This window comes from Canis lupus, chromosome X (genome assembly GCF_048164855.1).
Source record: "Canis lupus baileyi chromosome X, mCanLup2.hap1, whole genome shotgun sequence".
NCBI classification, from domain to species: Eukaryota; Metazoa; Chordata; class Mammalia; order Carnivora; family Canidae; genus Canis; species Canis lupus.
In genome coordinates, this window is record NC_132876.1 from 120,431,916 (window position 1) to 120,452,832 (window position 20,917).

General features: G+C 42.3%; 1 protein-coding gene across 3 annotated transcripts in view; it reads left to right on the forward strand.

Annotated features, from left to right (window-relative positions):
• The window catches only part of PNPLA4 (patatin like domain 4, phospholipase and triacylglycerol lipase), a 181,827-nt gene that overhangs the window by 99,787 nt on the left and 61,123 nt on the right, over window positions 1-20,917 (forward strand). For 2 of the 3 annotated variants that reach the window (XR_012026297.1, XR_012026298.1), the window contains exon 7: window positions 8,240-8,297. Coding sequence is in view for 1 of the 3 variants with exons in the window: in XM_072816098.1 (XP_072672199.1) it covers window positions 8,240-8,281 (42 nt within the window). In the remaining 2 variants the exon portion in view is untranslated. Of the gene's footprint in view, window positions 1-8,239; window positions 8,305-20,917 lie in introns of those variants that run through there. The other variant, XM_072816098.1, reaches the window with a different exon arrangement.

Below are 20,917 nucleotides of genomic sequence, written 5' to 3' on the forward strand. Positions count from 1 at the left end.
AGACACAGCTAGAAGGCTGCAGTCTATAAGCCACGAGGAGCGCTCTCACCGGGACTCAACTGCCGTGTGCCCAGTGTCTGCATACCCCAGAATTCATATATTTAATCTTAACTCCTGGTGCACCTGGCTAGCTCAGTTGGTAGAGCATGCGACTCTTGATCTCACGGATGTGACTTTGAGCCCCACATTATGTGTGGAGCCTACTTATAAACAAACAAATAAATAAAACTTTAAAAAAAAATCCTAACTGCCAATGTGATGTTATGTGGAGGTGGGGCATCTGGGAGGTGATAAAGTCATGGGGCTGCACTCCTGAAAAAGACACCAAGGACCTCCCTCATCTTCCTGCCACTCGTGGACACAACGAGAAGATGGTCATCTATGAACCAGACACCGAATCTGCTCAGCACCTTGGTCTCAATCTTCTTGGCTTCTAGAACCGTGAAGAATATATTCCTGCCAGCTCATAAATCACCCAGACTATGATGTTTTGCTGTAGCAATGTGAATGCTGTTAAGATCCCACATGCTGACATCCTGATCCCTGACATCCAAGCTCTAGAACTGTGAGAAAATACATTTCTGTTGTTTAAGTGTGTGGAACTTGGTTATGGCAGCCTGAGCCCACCAAGGCAGGAAGCCGCAGGAGATAAGATCCCTCTACTTACCAGGCCACATAAGTACATCAGAGTGAGCCACTTGAGGTTGGCCCGGTGGATCTGCTACCAACACGTAGATACGGCACGTTGGGCACATAACAACAGGCAAATGCAACTGAAGTATTTTGGATACTCACTGTTTTTTTTTTTTTTAAAGATTTTTATTTATTCATGAGAGACAGAGAAAGAGAGACACAAAGAGAGAGAGAGAGAGAGAGAGAGAGAGGCAGAGACACAGGCAGAGGGAGAAGCAGGCTCCACGCAGGGAGCCCGACACGGGACTCGATCCCGGGACTCCAGGATCACGCCCTGGGCTGAAGTAGGCGCTAAATTGCTGAGCCACCCAGGCTGCCCTGGGGTGTGTGTGTGTGTGTGTGTGTGTGTGTGTGTGTGTGTGTTTAAATATTTCTTATTTGACATCATTCCTTGATATCTTAAACTTCATATTGCTAGAATCTGATCTCTTCAAATTGAGGACAATAAATAGGACAATAAATAAGTAAGGATACCATTTCCTAATACATGTTACCACCTTTGAAGCTTCTAGGACAAGACAAGCTGTAGATAAATCAATGACTTAGACAGAAAATAGATGGATAGGTAGCCAAAAATATAGCATTAGTTCATGATTAGCAAGTGATTCAATCCTACTAGAAAAATGAAAAGCTTCTGAAGGGCAAAGCTAAATCTCTCCATTAATTACATACCAAATAAAGGAACTCTATGAAAAAAATAAACCCGCAGCAAATCCAGAAGTATAAAAATCAGCTACTTTTACATCACCGATGAGACTCATCTTTTCTATACGAGACAATATCACCTATTTAAATCTGAAGCTATTTTTGTGTTTGCCTCATCTGTGTAGGTACTATATTTAAGGCAGACGTGTGATGGAGGACAGCACGCCTACTCCTGTGGATTAATTTAGGGGATTCACTTGAAAAATAGCCTTACCTTCCTCTAAATTAAGAAATATTTACTCTCACTCTGCAGATGTCGAAGGAGAAAAGAAATGATAGGGCTCTTGGTTTCAAGAGAAATGTCTCTTTATAGTGTTATAAATTGTGCCTTGCAAATTAAACTTCTACAAGCAAAAGTTTCCCTCTACTCTGGGAAAATAGACATTGTGAATACAAGGCTTTTCTTTCCAATTTTAGGGCTTCTGGATAAACTTAGAAAAAGTTAAAAATAGCTCAATATGACTCAGGTAACAACAACGGAAAAATAGGAAAACATGGATAAGTCAGTCACCTGATTAAGAAAAATATAACTATTAAAGTTGCTATAAAGAATAAAACTCTTGTTTCTGCAGAACCACACTACCTCTCTGCACCCCATTTATATCACATAGTGGCCCTAAATAGAATTTTTAGATAAGTGGGCACCTCGGTGGCTCAGTGGGTGAGCAACTGTCTTCAGCTCAGGTTGTGATCCTGGGGTCCTGGGATCGAGTCCCACGTCGGGCTCCCTGCAGGGAGCCTGCTTCTCCCTCTGCCTGTGTCTCTGCTTCTCTCTCTGTGTCTCTCATGGATAAATAAAATCTTTAAAAGAAAAAGAGAATTTTTATTTAAGCGTAAGTTTTAAGTAGATATTTTTTGACATTTCACCAGATGGATGAAAATGATTTTACAAATGGAACAGTTTTATTAAACTGTAAATGTTCAATTAAAGAATTGTGCATTTATAAAAAAGCCAACTCACACACAAATGCACAACATCAACATATTTTTAATTCAGGTCTATATGCCTGCGGATGCCAACATTAAACAAATCTAGTCTCCTACTTGAGTGTGGGGCAGCAAAGGATGGAGGTATGGTGGGGGTGAGTGCGGTGGGTTTTCAAATAGAAATCTCTCTGTAAAGAAAGGAGTTGCAGTTTCCATTAAAATTGGTGGAAAATGATAAGATAATTTGCAATTTTACCTCTGCCCTCAAGTAGCTTATAGAAATCAGGACATGCAAACAACTCTATCCGCCAGAATAAAATGCACAATAGAAGTAAAAAAAGAAAGAAAGAACAAGCCATGGTAGCGCTAAATCAGAACAGATTCACTCTGACAAGGCTGGGGCGTGAAGTTGAGAGCAAAGCGGTGGACAATATGGGGCAAAAGGCCTTGCAAACAAGCCTTGAAAGAGAGATTTTTCCATTGTTAAGAAAATGGTCTGAGATACCACAAAAAATTAAGTCATTTTTTATGCTATATGCATTTATTCCAACTTAGATGCAAGCTAGCCTCCTTTGGGAGGCTCCTGGAAAACTACTTACTCCAGCAATGTGTAAGCTAGTGCAAGCTTAGCCTGATGGCAGCGTTACGGTGGGACAGGGAGGGGACAGGGGCACAGGCAGGAAGCTCAGGGTGTCAGATCCCAAGCAGAGCACAATGGCTGGTGCAGCATCCCGGCCGAGGGAGGAGCCCGGGGGAGGGCGGCAGGAGGGGCAGATGAAGGGCCGGATGGGCCATGGCAAAGGCAAGGCAGCTACTTCCTTCCTTGGCCTGGCGCTGGGCCCTGGCCTCCTTTCCCCGTAAGCTGTCTGTTCGCACTCACTGCCCTCCTCCTCCATCGCTGGGCCTCCAGTGGGATCAGCAGGACACAGAGACCCAGGTGATCACAAGGACTCTGAGGTTATGGCACGGCCCGTGCCAGGCAGGTGACATGGGCAGGTGCCCGCGGGCAGCTGTGGCACCACAGAGCTGCGGGGGGCGGGGGATGCAGGGTGTGCACACTGGCAAACATGACGCCATAGAAGCCCAACTTGGACCCAAAACATCCTTTTGAAAATTTCTTTCTTTTCTTTTTTCTTTTCTTTTCTTTTTTTCTTTTCTTTTCTTTTTTCTTTTCTTTTCTTTCTTTTCTTTTTTTTCTTCTTTCTTTTCTCTTCTCCTTCCTTCCTTCCTTCCTTCCTTCCTTCCTTCCTTCCTTCCTTCCTTCCTTCCTTTCTTTCTTTCTTTCTTTTCTTTCTTTCTTTCTTTCTTTCTTTCTTTCTTTCTTTCTTTCTTTCTTTCTTTCTTTCTTTCTTTCTATCAGTTTCAAAATCCCAAGCCCAAAATTCATTTCTCCATGTACGATATACTAAATAATACATAGCAAAGAGACCCATGAGCACGGTCCTTGACCGGATCATCTCCAAAGCCTTTCTTTAACCAGAGTTTCAATTCAATGTTATTAGAAGAGTAAAAAGAGAAACAAAACTTTTCCTCTCAATTGCTTAAAATTCCCTGATATGCTTGGGCGCTGTATGGATGGGAAAGAAAATGCTTTCAGGATGAAAATTAAAAATTAATGACTTTTAGATTTGAAGCATAAAAGCCAAAAAAGAAAAAAAAAAGAATTGATTTTGCATTTTCTCCCTCCCTCAAATAGATTTATAGTCCCAAGCTTTTTCTCTGAAAGTAGACAGGATTTTAAAATAAATCTAAACACACACTTTTTGAAACATACCTCAGCACGTGATTTTCATTGTATGAGGAGAGGGGCTGGGGAAGAAGTATCAGAAAACAAAACGGATGCTCACAATTGGGATGTGCTCTGGCGGCCAAAGAGGGTGGAAAATCACACTGGTTAATTATTTAAGATTGGAAAAGAAATATCCGTTTCCTGTAGAGAGATGGCATCGCATACTAGCTACAAAGCCCAGCGAATAAATAGGCTGCAGGGAAACCTAGGACTACTCGCTTCAGTTTACCAACTAAATAGAAACAGTGCATTTTAACTAGTGGAACATTGCACGTGCAGAAAGAAGCGTGAGTATTTTTAGTTTATCGCAATAGTTACGCAACGGACGAGGAGTAAAGTCTATCATTTGGAATTGGTTTCACAGTGACCAGGCCTAGCACGCTGGTGGTGGCTGATGAAGGTGTTTAGTGTCAAGTGTTAGTTTAGAATTAAAAAATCAGGACTCCCTGTTTACCTTGAAGAATGATGATTGATGGGTGCCATAGGTCCCACAAAAATAGAATTCATCGCTCTGCTCAACAACCTTGCACACTTGGAGGTCAGTAGTGGCCTTGCCTTGCCACATGTCCCCTGCTAGTGAGGACTGGCAGATAGAGAGCAACAGTATAAAATTCTGGAGGTCGAGGCGCCTGGGTGATTTAGTCGGTTTAGCGTCCAACTCAATTTCAGCTCAGGTCATGATCTCAGGGTCCTGAAGTTGAGCCCCCGTATTGGGCATGCACGAGGTGTGGAGCCTACTTAAGAGTCTCTCTCCTTCTGCTTACCGTCCCTCTAAAAATAAGATGAAGTGCTGGGGAAAGTGTATTCCCGTATTTTTTTTTTTTTTAAGTTTCTCTCTTGCTGGAATTAAAATTCAAAAATAAAAAACCTTAATTAATTAAAAAAAAAAAGTTTCTTTCTTCCATCACTGCCGACAGCAATCTTAAAAGCCTCCGATGCCCCTAGAGTCCACATAGGCTTTGAAGTCATCCCTCCTGCCAGCTTCTCCAGCTCTGGGCATATGCTTGGCCCATTCACCCATCACTATTCACTGTTACCTCCCAAGAATCTAACTTTAAGTCGGGAGCTCTACTGCAAAGCCATCTGGATAACCTGATTTTGTGCTAAGTCCTAAGCCACGAGTTCTCAACCTTGACTGCACACTAGAATAACCACACTAGAGTAGCGTTCAAAAGCTCCAGTGTCTCCCCAGACCAATTAAATTAGAATCTGGCAATACCGTTGCTTGTTTCCTATGCCCACAGCAGCTCAGGTTAGGAAATGGCCAGTGGTTCAGTGTATTCGCCATGAGGAGAAAGGCCTTAACATAGCAGTTCCTTTTGAGAACACTCCGTGGGGTGGAGTCCCAGGTACTGGGGAGTCCAGAAAACTGGGGTTCTGCACGCCTGCGCATTGGTGAGTTGACACCTATTATGTCACACTCTCAGAGATGGAACCGATAGGCCAAATATTCTAGAAGTCCTGGTTTTTAAAACATACAAGCAAAACAAATACAGAAAAATAAACTCTTTTTAAATGTATTTAATCCGGAACTCGCAACATTTTTTTTCCGGAGCATCTAAATTCGCATATGTCCAAGTGAGACCGTGTGGTTCCTCCCTGGGGAAGGGGCTGCACACGATTCCTTGTGAGGTGCTAGAACGTGGGCCCAAAGACAGGAGGGGATCCATGAGAGGCTCCACAGCCTGCTCTCTGGCATTACTCACTTTTTTCATAAAAGTCTTGACTCCCTCAATCTGTAAGTCCTCTCAGCACATGGAACCGGCTTTTCCTCGCACAGGAAGAGCCAGGCAGGGATTCATTTGGTGAGATTCACTTTACTTCCCTCCATGAGGAAATTCAGATACCCGACTCTGCAGCTGCAGTGACCCTCAGACCTTATCGAAGATGAAATGATAAAACTCCAGCTGTGAGTCCTCATCCCGCCAGCTAACGCCAACAGTCCCCAGGTCCATCATCTGTAAAAGTGAAGATGATGGAATTACTGGCCTCGCAATGTGAGTGACGAGGAGACACAGCTGTCATTTTCAGAGAACACGGTCACACGGCTGGCCCAGGGACCACAAGCAACAGACGAACACAACCTGTTCGACTGTTTTAAAAGGACCGACTTGGTGCAGACAGTGCATAGAGAATCCGCACAGGGGCCGCGTGGGGAGGAGATGCCTGCAGCCCCCAGACCCTCCACTGCCGTGTGGGGTCCCCACAGCAGCTAGGAAATGGCAAGTGGCCAACAGAAGGAGAAAGAAGTCAAGAGGCTTGGAGGGGTCCACGTGGACATTCGTACTGACAAGACCAAGTGGTGCAGGAACCCAGGAGCATCCATTTCATATGCGGAACAAGGAGGAAGCAAGGACAACAGGATGTCAATTCTTTTCTTTCAGGCCTTATTTTTTAAGAGCAGTTTTAATTTGCAACAAAACTGAGAGAGAGGCACAGAGATTTCCCATAGATTATCTCCCCCATCGCATGCACACTCCACCCCTCACCCCAGATACATCTTCATGGACACGTGATCATCGCCAATCCCCAGGTGACCTTAGCTTTCGCTCTCGGTGGTGTACGTTCAGTGCGGCTGGACAAATTTATAGTGACATATATGTGTCATTAAAATATCACAATTTTTGATGCCTCTCAAAGTCTCTGTGCACTATTTGTGCCCCCCTTTCTCTCTGACAATCGCTGATCTTTTCACTGTCTGCACTGTTTCGCATCTTCCAGAATGTCACACACTTGGCATCATACAGTAAGTAGTCTGTTGAGACTAGCTGCTTGGGCGTCGTAAGATGCATTTAAGGTTCTGCTGTGAATACTAATTCTTAAGAGTAATGGATGATACAGGGGCGCGTGGGTGGCTCAGTCGGTTAAGCTTTTGCGTTTGGCTCAGGTCACAATGTCAGGTTCCTGGGATAGAGCCTCGCCTCGAGCTCCCCGCTTAGTGGGGAGTCTGCTTCTCCTTCTACCTCTGTGCTCCACCCTCTGCTCTCACTCTGTCTGTTTCTCAAATTAATACAATCCTAAAAAGAAAAAAAAAAGTAATGGATAATTCAGAGGAGGTTCTGATGAGAATGATTTCGGGTGGCATGAACAGTGGAAGATTTAAAAGTTAAATATTATCTATGATGCAGATTAGTTGGCAATTTTTAAGGAGAATGAGTTGGTCACAGCAGGAGAACTTTATTGATGTTAATATTTTTTGTTTTAAATACTACCTTGGAAAACGTGCACCATAACATATGCCCTCAGAGGTTAACGTCAGCATCTCGTAGGGTTGGTGTAAAATCCTGGAGAGTTCCCTGCACATTAGAAAAGAGGGTGTAGGAAGAGAAAATCAGATGTAATGCAGGTTCCACACGTGATGTAAAGGCACTTCTGCAAACACCAGAGTAAGCTGCACTCACTAATTAAGACATTCTCTCCTAAGATAACATCTCATTATTGCTGATCTAATTGGGAATTCATGAGATTTAGACGTCGCCTAGCAAAATGTTATCTTTGCAAAAGCAAAGCTCGCTTTCACACATTGTACACATTTTTAAAGTAGCAAACCTGTACAGACCTTCAAATCGTAATATTATGTAGAACCATTCTTTCCATTAATGTGAAGTGGTGAGGTTTACAGATTTTCTATTTTGATGCACAATTCATACTTCTGATTTTCAAAATAGAATCTACATTTTATACGCTGGATCCGAGTCTTGTATTAATTGTAAATCAATCATTTATACATATGATTGTAAAGGGTAAAAATACAAAGTATACATACTTCTTAAGGGTAGAAATGGTTCCCCCCTTTTTCATTAAAATGGAAAAGGTCTAATTTTAAGGGCTCATGAATCTATATAAAATCAGAACCATTACCTGGCCTGTCCGTTGCTATGGCTACATACTCATGTGATCTGTAGATCTGATATAATTCAGGTATCTGCAGAGCAATATCATTGCAAAGACATCAGAGAAAATTTAAGCAGCATAGGGAACCAAGAAAAATAATTTACAAAGAAGATTTTAAAAGAAAAAGGGCACTGGAGGAAACAAAATTTCTTACTTTATTTTGTAATATATTTTCTACCTTTATTATTAAATATTTGTACATATGTTTAATATATGTTCATTCTCTCCTAGGGATCTATTTCTTCCATTAAAACTGAAAAGTGCACACACTAACTGGACAAGAAAAAAGGTAAAGATTTCCTTAGCTATGGAATGTACTGCATGAAAATAATGAAATACATTTGTAGAGAATAAAATTGTTTTTGCTTTCAAACCATAAATTACAAGAGCCATGTTTCTGTAAAGAGATTTATCTGGCACCAAACCTCTATTATATTTTATTGAGTGACCTTTGATAAAATAATAGAGCTCTGTTACCTTTGTAAACATTAACTTTCTGAGTTAACAGTTGGATTTGTCATCCAAAAGTAGAGACGAAATTTACAATAAAACAATGGTTAGGTATTGATGTGGTAAAAAAGGCAAGTCCCTTAGCATTCACACCTGGCTGACAGATATAAAAACCATGTTCAGGGGAACCCTGGGTGGCGCAGCGGTTTAGCGCCTGCCTTTGGCCCAGGGCGTGATCCTGGAGAATCCCACGATTCTGGATCGAATCCCACGTCGGGCTCCCGGTGCATGGAGCCTGCTTCTCCCTCTGCCTATGTCTCTGCCTCTCTCTCTCTCTCTCTGTGACTATCATAAATAAATTAAAAAATTAAAAAAAAAAAACATGTTCAGGGATGAATTGCATAATTAATTAACACCACTGGACATGATTTTCACCTGAATCTATTAGAGCCAAAGCAGGCATTCAGGTCCGGGGATCACAGGAAACCATGCTTCTTAACTGGCATCGTAAAGTGATGGGTGCATAGTGACTCTTGTAGGGATGGTATTTTGCAGAAGTCTTTTGATGCAATTAAAAGAACACAGAATTACCAGGGTGCCTGGTTGGCTTAGCTGGAAAAGCATGCGACTCTTGATCTCAGAGTCCAGAACTCAAGCCCCATGTTGAGTGTAGAGATTACTTAAATAAATAAACTGAAAGAAAAGAAAGAAAGAAAGAAAAAAGAATGTAGAATTACTGATGAAAACTAGAGAAGAGGGATCCCTGGGTGGCGCAGCGGTTTAGCGCCTGCCTTTGGCCCAGGGCACGGTCCTGGAGACCTGGGATTGAGTCCCACGTCGGGCTCCCAGTGCATGGAGCCTGCTTCTCCCTCTGCCTGTGTCTCTGCCTCTCTCTCTCTCTCACTGTGTGCCTATCATAAATAAATAAAGTAAAATTAAAAAAAAAAAAGAAAACTAGAGAAGAAAGCATAAAGATCAAGAGAGAAAAAATATTTGATGGCAAAGATGGAGAATACTGAACAAACAGGAGAGCACTCAGAAATCAAAGAAGAAATACTGAACACCGGTCCAGAAAGAAGCCCCAGACATGAGTAAGCAAGCCACAGTCAACATAAAAGAAAGTGATTGTGGCAACAGGAAAGTGACCTGTGACCCTCCGTGATCTAGCTCTGCCTCTTCATAATGACTGTATCAGTCAGGAGTTTCCAGAGAAACAAAACCAACATGATGGATAGATAATAGATAAACTGATGATAGATCAATTGATTGATGGGTTGATTGATAGGTGATAGATTGATAGATGGCAGGTAGGTAGATAGGTAGAGAGATGCCTATATAGGTTCTGGAGGTCTATGTATCCACCCACCAGATTGCTATATACTGAGATTTGCCTTTGGGAAACAGGCTTGTATGATCTAGGGGGCTGAAATTAGTAGGGCAGGCCAGGAGGCTGGAGACTCAGGATGTCAGTGTTACAGTTTTGAAGCTGGATCGCTTACTCCAGGGACTCCTACTTTTTTGTATTCTAAGTCTGCAAGGGACTGGATGAGGTCCACCCATATTACCCAGGGTAATCTCCTTAAACCCAATTGATAGGGGATCCCTGGGTGGCTCAGCTGTTTAGCACCTACCTTTGGCCCAGGGCGTGATCCTGGAGACCCGGGATCGAGTCCCGTGTCGGGCTCTCTGAATGGAGCCTGCTTCTCCCTCTGCCTGCGTCTCTGCCTCTCTTTCTCTCTCTGTAGCTCTCATGAATAAATAAATAAAATCTTAAAAAAAAAAAAAACACACAGCTGATAGCTGCTGCTGCCCACATCTACAAAACCTCCATAGCAACATCCACTCTGGAGTCTGACCCATCTTCTGGGCACCAGAATAAAGACACATCACTGACCAACTCCTCTCTCCCTCTCAGGTATACACCTGCCTCTCGCATCAAAGCCAACAGATTCCTCTGTGTTGAGTTAGCATACGCTGGATAAATCTGCATTCTTTTCAGTTTGTTTGCACCCTGGCTGATCACTGGAATCTCCAGGGCCACAGCTGCCGATGGTCAGGCTAGTTGTGTTTACAATGACGTATGTAAATGAGACGGAACTGCAGAGACAGTGGACCCAGGCTCTACATTCATGGACTCCACGGTTACAGAGGTTTGGTCTGTATGATCAGACATCTCTTCATGCTTTCACACACTTCTTGATATTGTTGTGAGTCGCAGACAGGGGTGAGATAATAGCACGGTGGCTTCTGTTATTGGGCTACAGGGGTCTGATAACACCCTTGCCACTTACGAGCTGATGACCTGCAGAAAACTGGCTACTCTCTCTAAACCTTAGTCTGCTCACTTTCTTGCACCTGCTGTACAGCTAATAAGTACCAAGCTGGATTTTTGTCATGATGCCATTGCAGAATGTGTGTAAATTCGATAGGACAGGATGTATCCAGTCAATACCAGCTACGGTTATTAGCCCTTGTCAGTCATCCCTGACCCAGACCATGGCAAGATAAGGGGTATCTATAGCTGCAGGACGTGGGGTGTGTACTGAAGATGGGGTGGCCATGTGTGACTCTCTAGAAAACTTGCTCTGTTCCAACAGTAAGTTGTCTGTAACAAGAGGTAAGGAGGTAAGGCTGATGTTCAAGTCTCTTATTTAAAAAAAAAAAAATCACTCCCGTGATCACACAAGTGCCCTAGCTCTGTCTTTCTGCTTCACAGCCAAACAGTAACAGAGTTGTCCATGACTTGCTCTTTTTGCTCTGAGTCCTCAACCCACAGCAGCCTAGCATCTGCCCTAGTACGATTCTGGGATGAGTCTTGGATCCTGGACACTTCTCACTAATTTGTCCTGCCTCCCAAAAACCTCTTGTACATTTCCACCTTTCTAGAATCTTCCTTTGTGGTAACAGCCCCTTTGCAGTGTCGCAGACAAGTGCCCGTGTAGTGCTAACAATGACATGAGTCACTCATATTCTGCATCAATAAATAAATGTATGCATCTTATTAATATTTTATATGACCTTAAAAAAGTGGTTTTGCAAATGCTCTGGGAGATCAGATTGATGATTCCATATCGTCCACACTGTCCCCCTGCAGGCATTTTGCAGCTCAGAATGATGGCCTGCACTAGGGCTTCTTGGGTTTTCATCTGTATTCATCTGCAAGTTTCTCACCCACCGCCTACCCACCACCATTTATGTTTCTCATCTGTGAAGCAGCACAAAGTGGTACACTAAGTTGCTGACTCCCTTCCTGACTCCCTGGGTGTCCTTATTTTGTCCTGATTTGATTTGAATAGGATAAGATTAGGAAAATGGAAATTTACCACAATGCCAGCAACATGGTTGTTTCTCGGGTGGAACTGGGTAGCAGAGGAAAAAGAGAAAGGAGGCTTATGTTTCACTATATGCCCCTCAGGACCTTTGAATTTTGTGCAATGTGCACGTAAGCTTATTGCACTACGTTAACTAAGAAAATGAGAGTAACTGAACAATCAGGAAATGAATTTAACTGTAGGATACCAAAATCAGAACCTGTCAACTTTTATTTAAAAAATTACATAGTCAAAACGAAATGTTTTCCGTAGATCTTATATTTTCATATTCCCAGTTACATGCTATAGATCACCACTGCCTTGCAGATTTCTTCCCACCTGGGGAATCTAGAAGTCAATGCAGAGACTCGGTATTTTTTTTTTTTTTTTAGATTTCTGCTTTGTAAAAAAAAAAAAAAAAAAAAGATTTCTGCTTTGTCAACTGTCTTTCTTACGAGCAAGTGACCCCATTAGCAATATGTCACCTGGGAGTGTAAAGAGCAATGGCACGCTTGTAGCTCTCAACACTTGCTCGGGTTTCACCTTTCTTTCTAGTCTAGCTGAAGACCATGAAAGTAGGCTCTCTCTCAACTTGGCCTTGACCCTGAAGCTCCTAATGGGATCAATGCCAGCAGATCCCTGGGGAATGATGCAGCTTCCCAGGCCCTGGGACAATACATGCTCTGCAGCACCAAAAGCATCAAAAGGTTGTTTCTCAAATACAGAATAAAGCAGATGCTTCAAAAATGTTCTCCTATGGGCTCACTCCAAACGCACAGCTGCTGCTCTGCAGCCCTTCCCCGGCCGCTACTTTCTAACATTAGGTGAATCATAGAAGACCAGGTTTGGGACCCAGTGACATCACTGTGTCAAAGAAAACCCAGGAAGCCTCCATCTTCTTCTCTGACTTGACACTGGATCTAAAAGCTCTCCTTCTCCTCTTCTTCGCATCAAATACGGAGGAGAGTGCCATGCACAATGGACAGAATATCAGACATCCTCTTGCTGTCTTTGTATAGTCCAGAACATCCACCCCTCCTTTCCATGTTGGGTACACACAGCAACACTGCAAAGACTTGCTTTCTGTCTGAGATTATATATACATCAGAATAGATGGGAGTTGCTGCATTGCAGACCTTGGACTGAGGCAGAAAACAGAGACGTCATTGCTGGAGAATGCCAGATAAAGGTTAGGCTAACATGACCCAGGGCATGTTCTCCGTTAGAACTGCTTTGCATTCAAACTAACATACGGTGGGGGATCCCCGGGTGGCTCAGCGGTTGAGCGCCTGCCTTCAGCCCAGGGCGTGATCCTGGGGTCCCAGGATCGAGTCCCGCATCGGACTCCCTGTGTGGAACCTGCATCTCCCTCTGCCTCTCTCTCTCTCTCTGTGTGTCTCTCATGAATAAATAATAAAGTGAAATCTTTAAAAAAAAGTAACGTACAGTCATTTACATAGATGAGAGCACAGCGGCCCATCTTCCCAGACTGATCTCTGTACCGTCAAAGCACACACATCAAGACTGCTGCCATATTCTGTGTCATCTACCCCTTTTGCTATTTGATTGAAAATTATTTTCTCATTCTTTTCCATCCTTTATAGAAGCACATACTTTTTAAAAAAAATCTAAATAAAGATTATTTTTTTCTTTATCGCCGTCAGCCTATATACTCTGTGGGAAAATCTGCTGTGAATAAGAATTTAAAGAAAGTGCCTTAGGCTCCGAATAAGGCATTTTAAAAGACTTTTTTTTTTTATGATTTTATTTATTTGAGGGAGAGAGAGAGAGAGCATGAGTGGGGTTGGGTGGGGTGAGGGAGAAGGAGAAGCAGACACTCCCCACTGATCAGGGAGCCCAACTTGACCCTGGGATCATGTTCCAAGCAGAAGGCAGCCACTGCTTAACCAACTGAGCCACCCAGGTGCCCCTAAAGGACAGTTTAAACATTACTGAGGTAAGTGCAGGGCCTTACAAGTTATCTACTTTGAAAGGAAATGTATGGGATCCCTGGGTGGCTCGGCGCTTTAGCGCCTGCCTTTGGCCCAGGGCACGATCCTGGAGTCCCAGGATCGAGTCTCGGGATCGAGTCTCAGGATCGAGTCCCGCGTTGGACTCCCAGCATGGAGCCTGCTTCTCCCTCCTCCTTCCTGTGTCTCTGCCCCTCTCTCTCTCTGTCTCTCTCTCTCTATGTCTATCATAAATAAATAAATCTTAAAAAAAAAAGAAAGGAAATGTACATTTGGATAGAGGAGTTGGGTAACTTTTTTTAAAGATGATAAAAACATAACTACTATAAACCAACCATAATCAACAGGCACATTAAAAAGCAAAAATGACTTCTCGGTATTTCTTTGCCCTCACACCTTGCATTATTTGCCTGTGTTAAGGGACATCTAACATTATTTCAATGTCACAATCTAACATCTTAATCTCTTGGCTTAATTTCACTTTTCTAGCCGACATAGAAAAATTTACAACTCATATCAATACCAGAAGGCATCCTATTTTCCCGGTAGCTAAATTATTAATAAATATGTCAAGGAAAGAAAACTAGCATCGACCCTTTCTGTAGCTTGACTACTCCTTAAGTCAATACATGTGGACTATTGACCCTGAAGTCAGTTTCCCACAGGGTGTAGTGTTTTGGAAGCTAATTTGCCCCTATCTGTAGGGAAGCAGATGGTGCAGTGACCAAAAACATTGTCTGAGAGACAAGGGACAGGGTTTTCAGTCCTCATACTGCCACCAAGGCACCTTTCCTTATCTTTCCCTGACTTTGCAAGCAAAGGAAGGGCTATAATTAGGACTTGGAATATCCCTTCCATTTCAGGATTCAGTGCTAAAGTGCTCCCTTCAACGTGAGAGGCAGGGGTCTGTAACTAGAAATCTCCTTTTCATCCGTCTTGATGGCTATACTGGACCAGCTGCCAGGAGAAGACCTAGTATAAGTATGAGGCCAGAGCTTCCACTGTCTCCTCAGATTCATTGTTAAACCCTCCCTGGGTCATTTTTTGAGAGAGATGAACAGAAGACACTGAGTTCTGAGAGAGTCCTTACTCAATTCAGGTGTAAGAAAACCAATCCAAAGATCAAATAGAATTTCCTTGGCATGTCCTTTGTAATGATAAAATCCCATTTAAGATAAGCATCGTCACTCCCCTTGCAATGGATGAGACAAACCAGGCTTTCAAATGTTAGGGAACTTGGGTAGGGCCCTGGCCTCTCTTCAAACATGGCGCCATTTCTGATGTGGAATTCTCTCCCATACGGTGGGTCTTTCTTGTGGAATCATACCTCCTGCAGTCAGTCTTCCCAAGGTCAAGATTCTCAGAGCCTTCAGTGTCACCACAGATAGGTAGCTACTCCAATATACCAAAGAGTCAATGTCTCTTGAGTGTGTTCAAGTGTGTCTAGGTCCTTGTCCACATGACAGATTCCAACCCCACAGGTGTGCGCCAGCCTGCAAGACATAATCTGGTCACCATCTCCTTCATTCCAAACACTGTTCTCTGAGAATGAAGCCTAAAATCTTACGCAGCTCTCATTGTGGTCAATTCATATCTTCAACTTATTAAATGATAAGATACTTGATACAGCCTGTTTTCTTTGCAAGTTCCATCTGGGCCGCCGGAAGGAAGGCTGGGCTATTCACACCATCAGCATTCATCTCGGAAAAGTAGACTCAGTTCCGGTCCGTTGGTATCTTTTGCATGAGTTCGTATCTTTCCGATGAGTTGATGGTAGATGAGTTCGGAAATGCTCAAGCAGAGCTTTTATCAGACAGCTAACAGTAAACATGAAATTCTCGGCAGGAAGCTAGAAATAAGAAAGAAATGTTTACATAGTACCACAGTTCCTGTTTCTGATCCTAACTCCAGCTGACACTGAGCTAAAATGTACTTTGGTCAGCGATGTTTGTGAGCATCTAGCCCCTGGATGCCCTTGCTTTGCCTCTACGGGAAGGCATAACCCTTCTTTTCTGAGGTGAACTGGACTGGGAACTGCTTCTGTGTCTGTCTAAGACTTGCTCCCCTTCTCTCTGTAGCCTCAGGACAACCTCTGCCCGGTATCACTGTGGGGATTCTGTTTTTCTGTCACCGAGGTCCTGGTGGGTGAAAGACACTTCTCAATGGACTGCAAGGTTCTCTTCCTAGATGTCAGGCCATCTTGTACTTGTTTTCAACTGTCTTTGACCCTTTCTCCTACTAGACCTTGTGACCTGCTAGTGGTTCCAACTGGTAGGAAGCTATTTAAAACTTGATTCAACTCACTAAGATATCTGTGATCCCTCTAAGCCTCAGATCTTGTGAAAACTCTTGAACATGCCTCAGGTCCTTAACACTTGACAAATTGCTACTCATGTCGGGACGAAAGAACCTGAAATCCAAGACTTTCCCTACTGGCGTGTTGGTCCATTCATGGACATCCTTCAGGCTGATCTTTCAGAAAACTATTCATTTGCTTAATTTAGCTCATCTCGCCACTGACAGTTTGCTAGGGAATGAGATTTTAAGCTATATCCTAGAGTACAGGAACCTAACACAAGTAAAAGAGAAAAAAAAAGCCCCAGATGATTTCAGTAAAAAATGTGTCATCGCTTCTGCCTCAGTAGATTCGTGAGCTAGGAGAAGAGAACAGTACTCTAATTGTATGGAAAAGAAAAAAAAGGATGGTTTGGCAGAAGGCTGGTGAAAAAAGAAGGTTCATCATATGGAATTAAATACCAGTAATTGGATTCTTCTTAGTATTTGTGGAGAGAAACAAAGAATAGAATTCTTCTTTTTTTCCTTAGAGGGGGCAGATAGGAACAGAGAGAGAATCTTTAGTAGGATCCATGCCCAGAGCAGGGCTCAATGTGAGCCTTGATGTCACAGCTCTGGATCATGACTGGAGCCAAAGTCAAGAGTATGAGGCCTAACAGACTGAGCCACCCTGACTCACCTAGAATTCCTTTTTAGTGAGTTTTTGTGCTTGGTTTAAATACACTAGACACAACTGTGGCACGCACCAAGTGAGCCACATGCTCAGTAGACTTTCACGTAAGCACACGCATGTATGGAAGCAGACTCTAAGGAAACAGTTGCTGGAACGTACATGCAGGATTTAATATGGGGAATCTCAGGAACGTGGCCAGCTTGGCCAGGTGTTTCAGCTCTCTGTCCTCTTCCTTCCTCAACGAGAAAATGAAGAGTGTGCATGGCAAATCTAAAATTATGTCTGCCACCAGACTATGCTCTTAAAACTTTTACTTTCATTGATGACAGATAACACTATGTATATATATAAAACCCACCAGAAATTTAGGGGAATGGACTCAGTTTCTCAGGATCCACTTGTTCAGTCACTATAGGGAAGGATAAAAGGTATGCACAAAACACCAACAAAGTAGATGCAGTGGTAAGTTCCTATTAATTCCAACAAATTATTTTGTACTTCTTGACGTATTATCCTCTAAATCCGCCATCGTGCTTCAGCATCTATATGGCACAGTCCCAGACTCACATACAGACAGCAAAGGGAAACGTCATGTTGCAGTACTCTCTACCAGATAGGATATTCATGGCAGAAGGAAAGTGAGTAACGGAGTTGCCTGTGCAGAGTTCCAGGAATGTAGTTACCCCTGGTTCATGATAAGCCAAACGGGATCAAATTAAAGGGCCAGGTAAACAGAAGAAAGTATTATAGAAGTTGATTGAGGCAAGACCATTGGGAGAGTAGAACAAAGTGGCATGCATGGGAAGGACAAGGTGTGCATCGGAGGTGTGCTACATTGAGGGCAGCTGATTGAGAAACGCCTTCTATCAGGTGGAGTCCTGATGACACCCCTTGTTGTAAAGTATTGATCTCCGCATGTGCCTTTGTGTTAATAATCACGGGATACCCTTAGAGAAAATGATTCAGCTATAAGAAGGAAGGAAATTCTGACACATGGTACAACACAGATGAACCTTGAGTACACAGTGCTACGTGAAATAAGCCAGCCGAATAACACACGTGACAAATAATGAAATTATTGCCATGAATTTGGCTTCCTGACTTTTTGATGGTCTACTCAGCAAACAGTTGATATTAGAAACAAAGGTTTTATGTTCATTGAGCAAATTCTCTGGTGCATGCACTTGACAAACCAAATATTTCAGATTAAAAGAAAATGTGTTGGAGCTTGCAATATTGGTGCAAAATTTTAAAAAATCTTCCTGTACTGCCTATATGACCCACCCATACTGTGTTATTTGATATTTGGATATAGAATACATAAGATCAAATGGCATTAAGAAGTGGACCGAGTAGAGTTTAAATAAACAATCCACAAGTACATTCTGCAAAGGAAGGAACCCCTGGATGTTAAAGTCCCAAGAATTTCCATGCCCAAAAAACAAACATGAACTCTTCTTGGTCAACAATATTGTTCTTGATTCATCTATTTTTTTAATGAATGTCATTTCGTCAAATTATTCAAATGGAAGTTTCACACTGTTCCTAAAACACCCCTGTAGAAATCACTGTAAAACAGCTGATTATTATAAATGGGAATTCAGACTCAAAGTCTGTGGAAGCTCTGTGGTAACCAGGGTAAAATCCCCCAGGTTTGTTTTCCATACTATAAAATACCTAGATTAGGAAATTAGGATGAACAAGTTTTCAGTGAAAATGAGCTCTGAATGGGTATTTTGCACCTAAACGAAAAATCAGTGTTCAAGTCCTAATGGGAAACAGTATGCTACCTCTCTTGAACCTCCAGGGTATTCGTTGGCAATCATTCCTAAGAAAGCTACTTTATACCACCTGCCTTGGCATGTCTGATACATCCTCAGCCTCCCCCACTAATATCATATATAGTGAGGAGTATTATATAATGTCCAGTGACAGTTGTGAAGAATTTCACATTTTTAAATGTTTCTAATGAAACCATGATGTGTTAAAATGATACTAGAAAGTGATTTTACCCAATTATGTGTAATATGTCACATGAGATTTTTATTTTAGGCAGGGGATCAAGGTAGTTGTGATTGGGTATCAGTGAGATCAATCCTGTTAGTGAATATTTAATTTTATAACTATATTTCCTCCTCTATTTCTGTAAAATCCATACACCCCTCTATCATTTGATCGATATTAAATTATATTAAACAGATAGCAGTTTTATTAGATTAGCTGCCACAGAATGGTGGCTCATATTTTCAAATATATTTATTTACATGCAGATCATTTTCTGTGCCGTCTTAATATTGGGAGAGAGGGAGTGTCTAAGAAGATCCACATATGTACTGGTGTGACCAGTCTTCTCACAGACTGTGAGACCCAGGTATTGGTAGAAGTAGGATGGGCAATTCCTGCAAACAGGTCAGATGACTTCCTTGAGTTTAATAGATCCACTGGTGATGAAGGCAGTTTGTAGAGCACCTGGATTTCTAAACCATCAGGCCGGTTTCCAATCCAATGTAGTGTTTCTCATTGAAAATGACAGACATAACGTCATTTTCATTGGAGTATGAATTTCCTAGTGTACCGTGCATGTAGGTGGCCTTCCTTGTCCTATGAAATCCAACCAGAAGAAAATCCACAAAAACCGAGTGCAGATTTCCTTTGCATCCCAATAAATAAGTAGTTGTTAAATGGCCAACTGGAGTGAGCGATGGGCAGACATCTGGGGGAAAGGAAAGCAGTGGAAATCCTAACCTAGACAGTTGTGTTTGTTTGATTCTGCCTATTTCCATCAAATGGAATAATCCATTACCACATAAACCCAAGGCACTCTGGATGGAATCAATCACCGGGAAAAATAAAAAGGTCACATTTGATCATTCGTAAATTAAACCAATCCCATTCCCTGTCCAATCCATCAGTATTTGGAAAACAGGCTAAATTTTATTGAGTCTGCCAGTTTCAAATTGGAAATCCATATTTTATTATATTTCTACAGCAGAAATAGTGTAGGACATGCTAAGTGCAAGTAGCCAAGAAAGAGCTAGTTAACGTGGCCCTTTATCGTGGGCTTTCTTCTACACCAATGGCAGTTAGTTGGCTGCGATGTTAATCTCTTATCTTAACATCACAGGGGAAGAATGTTTCACTGATCCAAATTCTTAAAGCATCCCAAATTCCAAACACATGTCCAACCCACCATTTTGTGCAGTCAGTGAGACCTCTCCTGCTGTGCTGCCAGGACAATCCAGTCAACTTTGAACTTTACCATTTGTTAGAGATACTCTAAAGCAAGGAAACTAAGGAAACACAAGGCTCACTCTTTCATATCAGGTAAGAAATGAATACCTTTGAATTGAGAAGAAATCCAGTTCAAGAAGCAAGAATTTAGGTCCAAAACAGAGAAGGTCTGAGTCAGGGCATTCATTTTGAGTTCAGTATCCCCCAAATACAAACTGGCAGATATGGAATGACCCCCAAGTCAAACGCATATCTGGAAGTCCTAAAGACTCGCAGGTAGGTCCTCACAAGGTTAAATGAGTCCTAGGGCCATGCCACTCAAATTGAACGTTCATGGGTCCAATATATTGAATATCTAAAGAGCTCCCAATTGATTCCTATGTAGATGGTGCACAGATCACACTTTGAAAAAAAAAGGCAAAGAGGGATGAACACAAAGGTCTAGTGCAAAAGTTCTTAGATTTGGCTTCAGATTAGACTAGTCCCCTGGAGAGCATTAATAAAGGCCTATACCCTGGAACCGCCCCTAGATAAATCAATTCAGAATATCTGCAACCCAAAGTCAAGCATCAGGTATTTTTATCCCTATCTCTATGGAGGTATTATTGACAAATAAAAATGGCATATATTTAAGGTATACGACATGTGTGGATATATGTATACATTGAAATGTTTACCACAATCATGCTAATAAACATCTCCATGACCGTGATCATAGAGCTACGTTTTTGCTTTGATGAGAACAATTAAGGTCTATTTTTTGCAAATATCAAGCAGACACTACAGCCTTGCTAACTACAGTCACCAAGCTGGCCGTTAGATTCCCAGGACCCACTGATCCTGCAGGTGTTTGGATGTTCTGCAAGATCACCAGGTGACTCTAAAGTGGAGCCAAGGTCGAGAAACCATGGGCTATGCTCATGCTCTCACTTGCTAATATGCATGCGTATCACAAAGAAGATGTTGTTTAACTGCACAC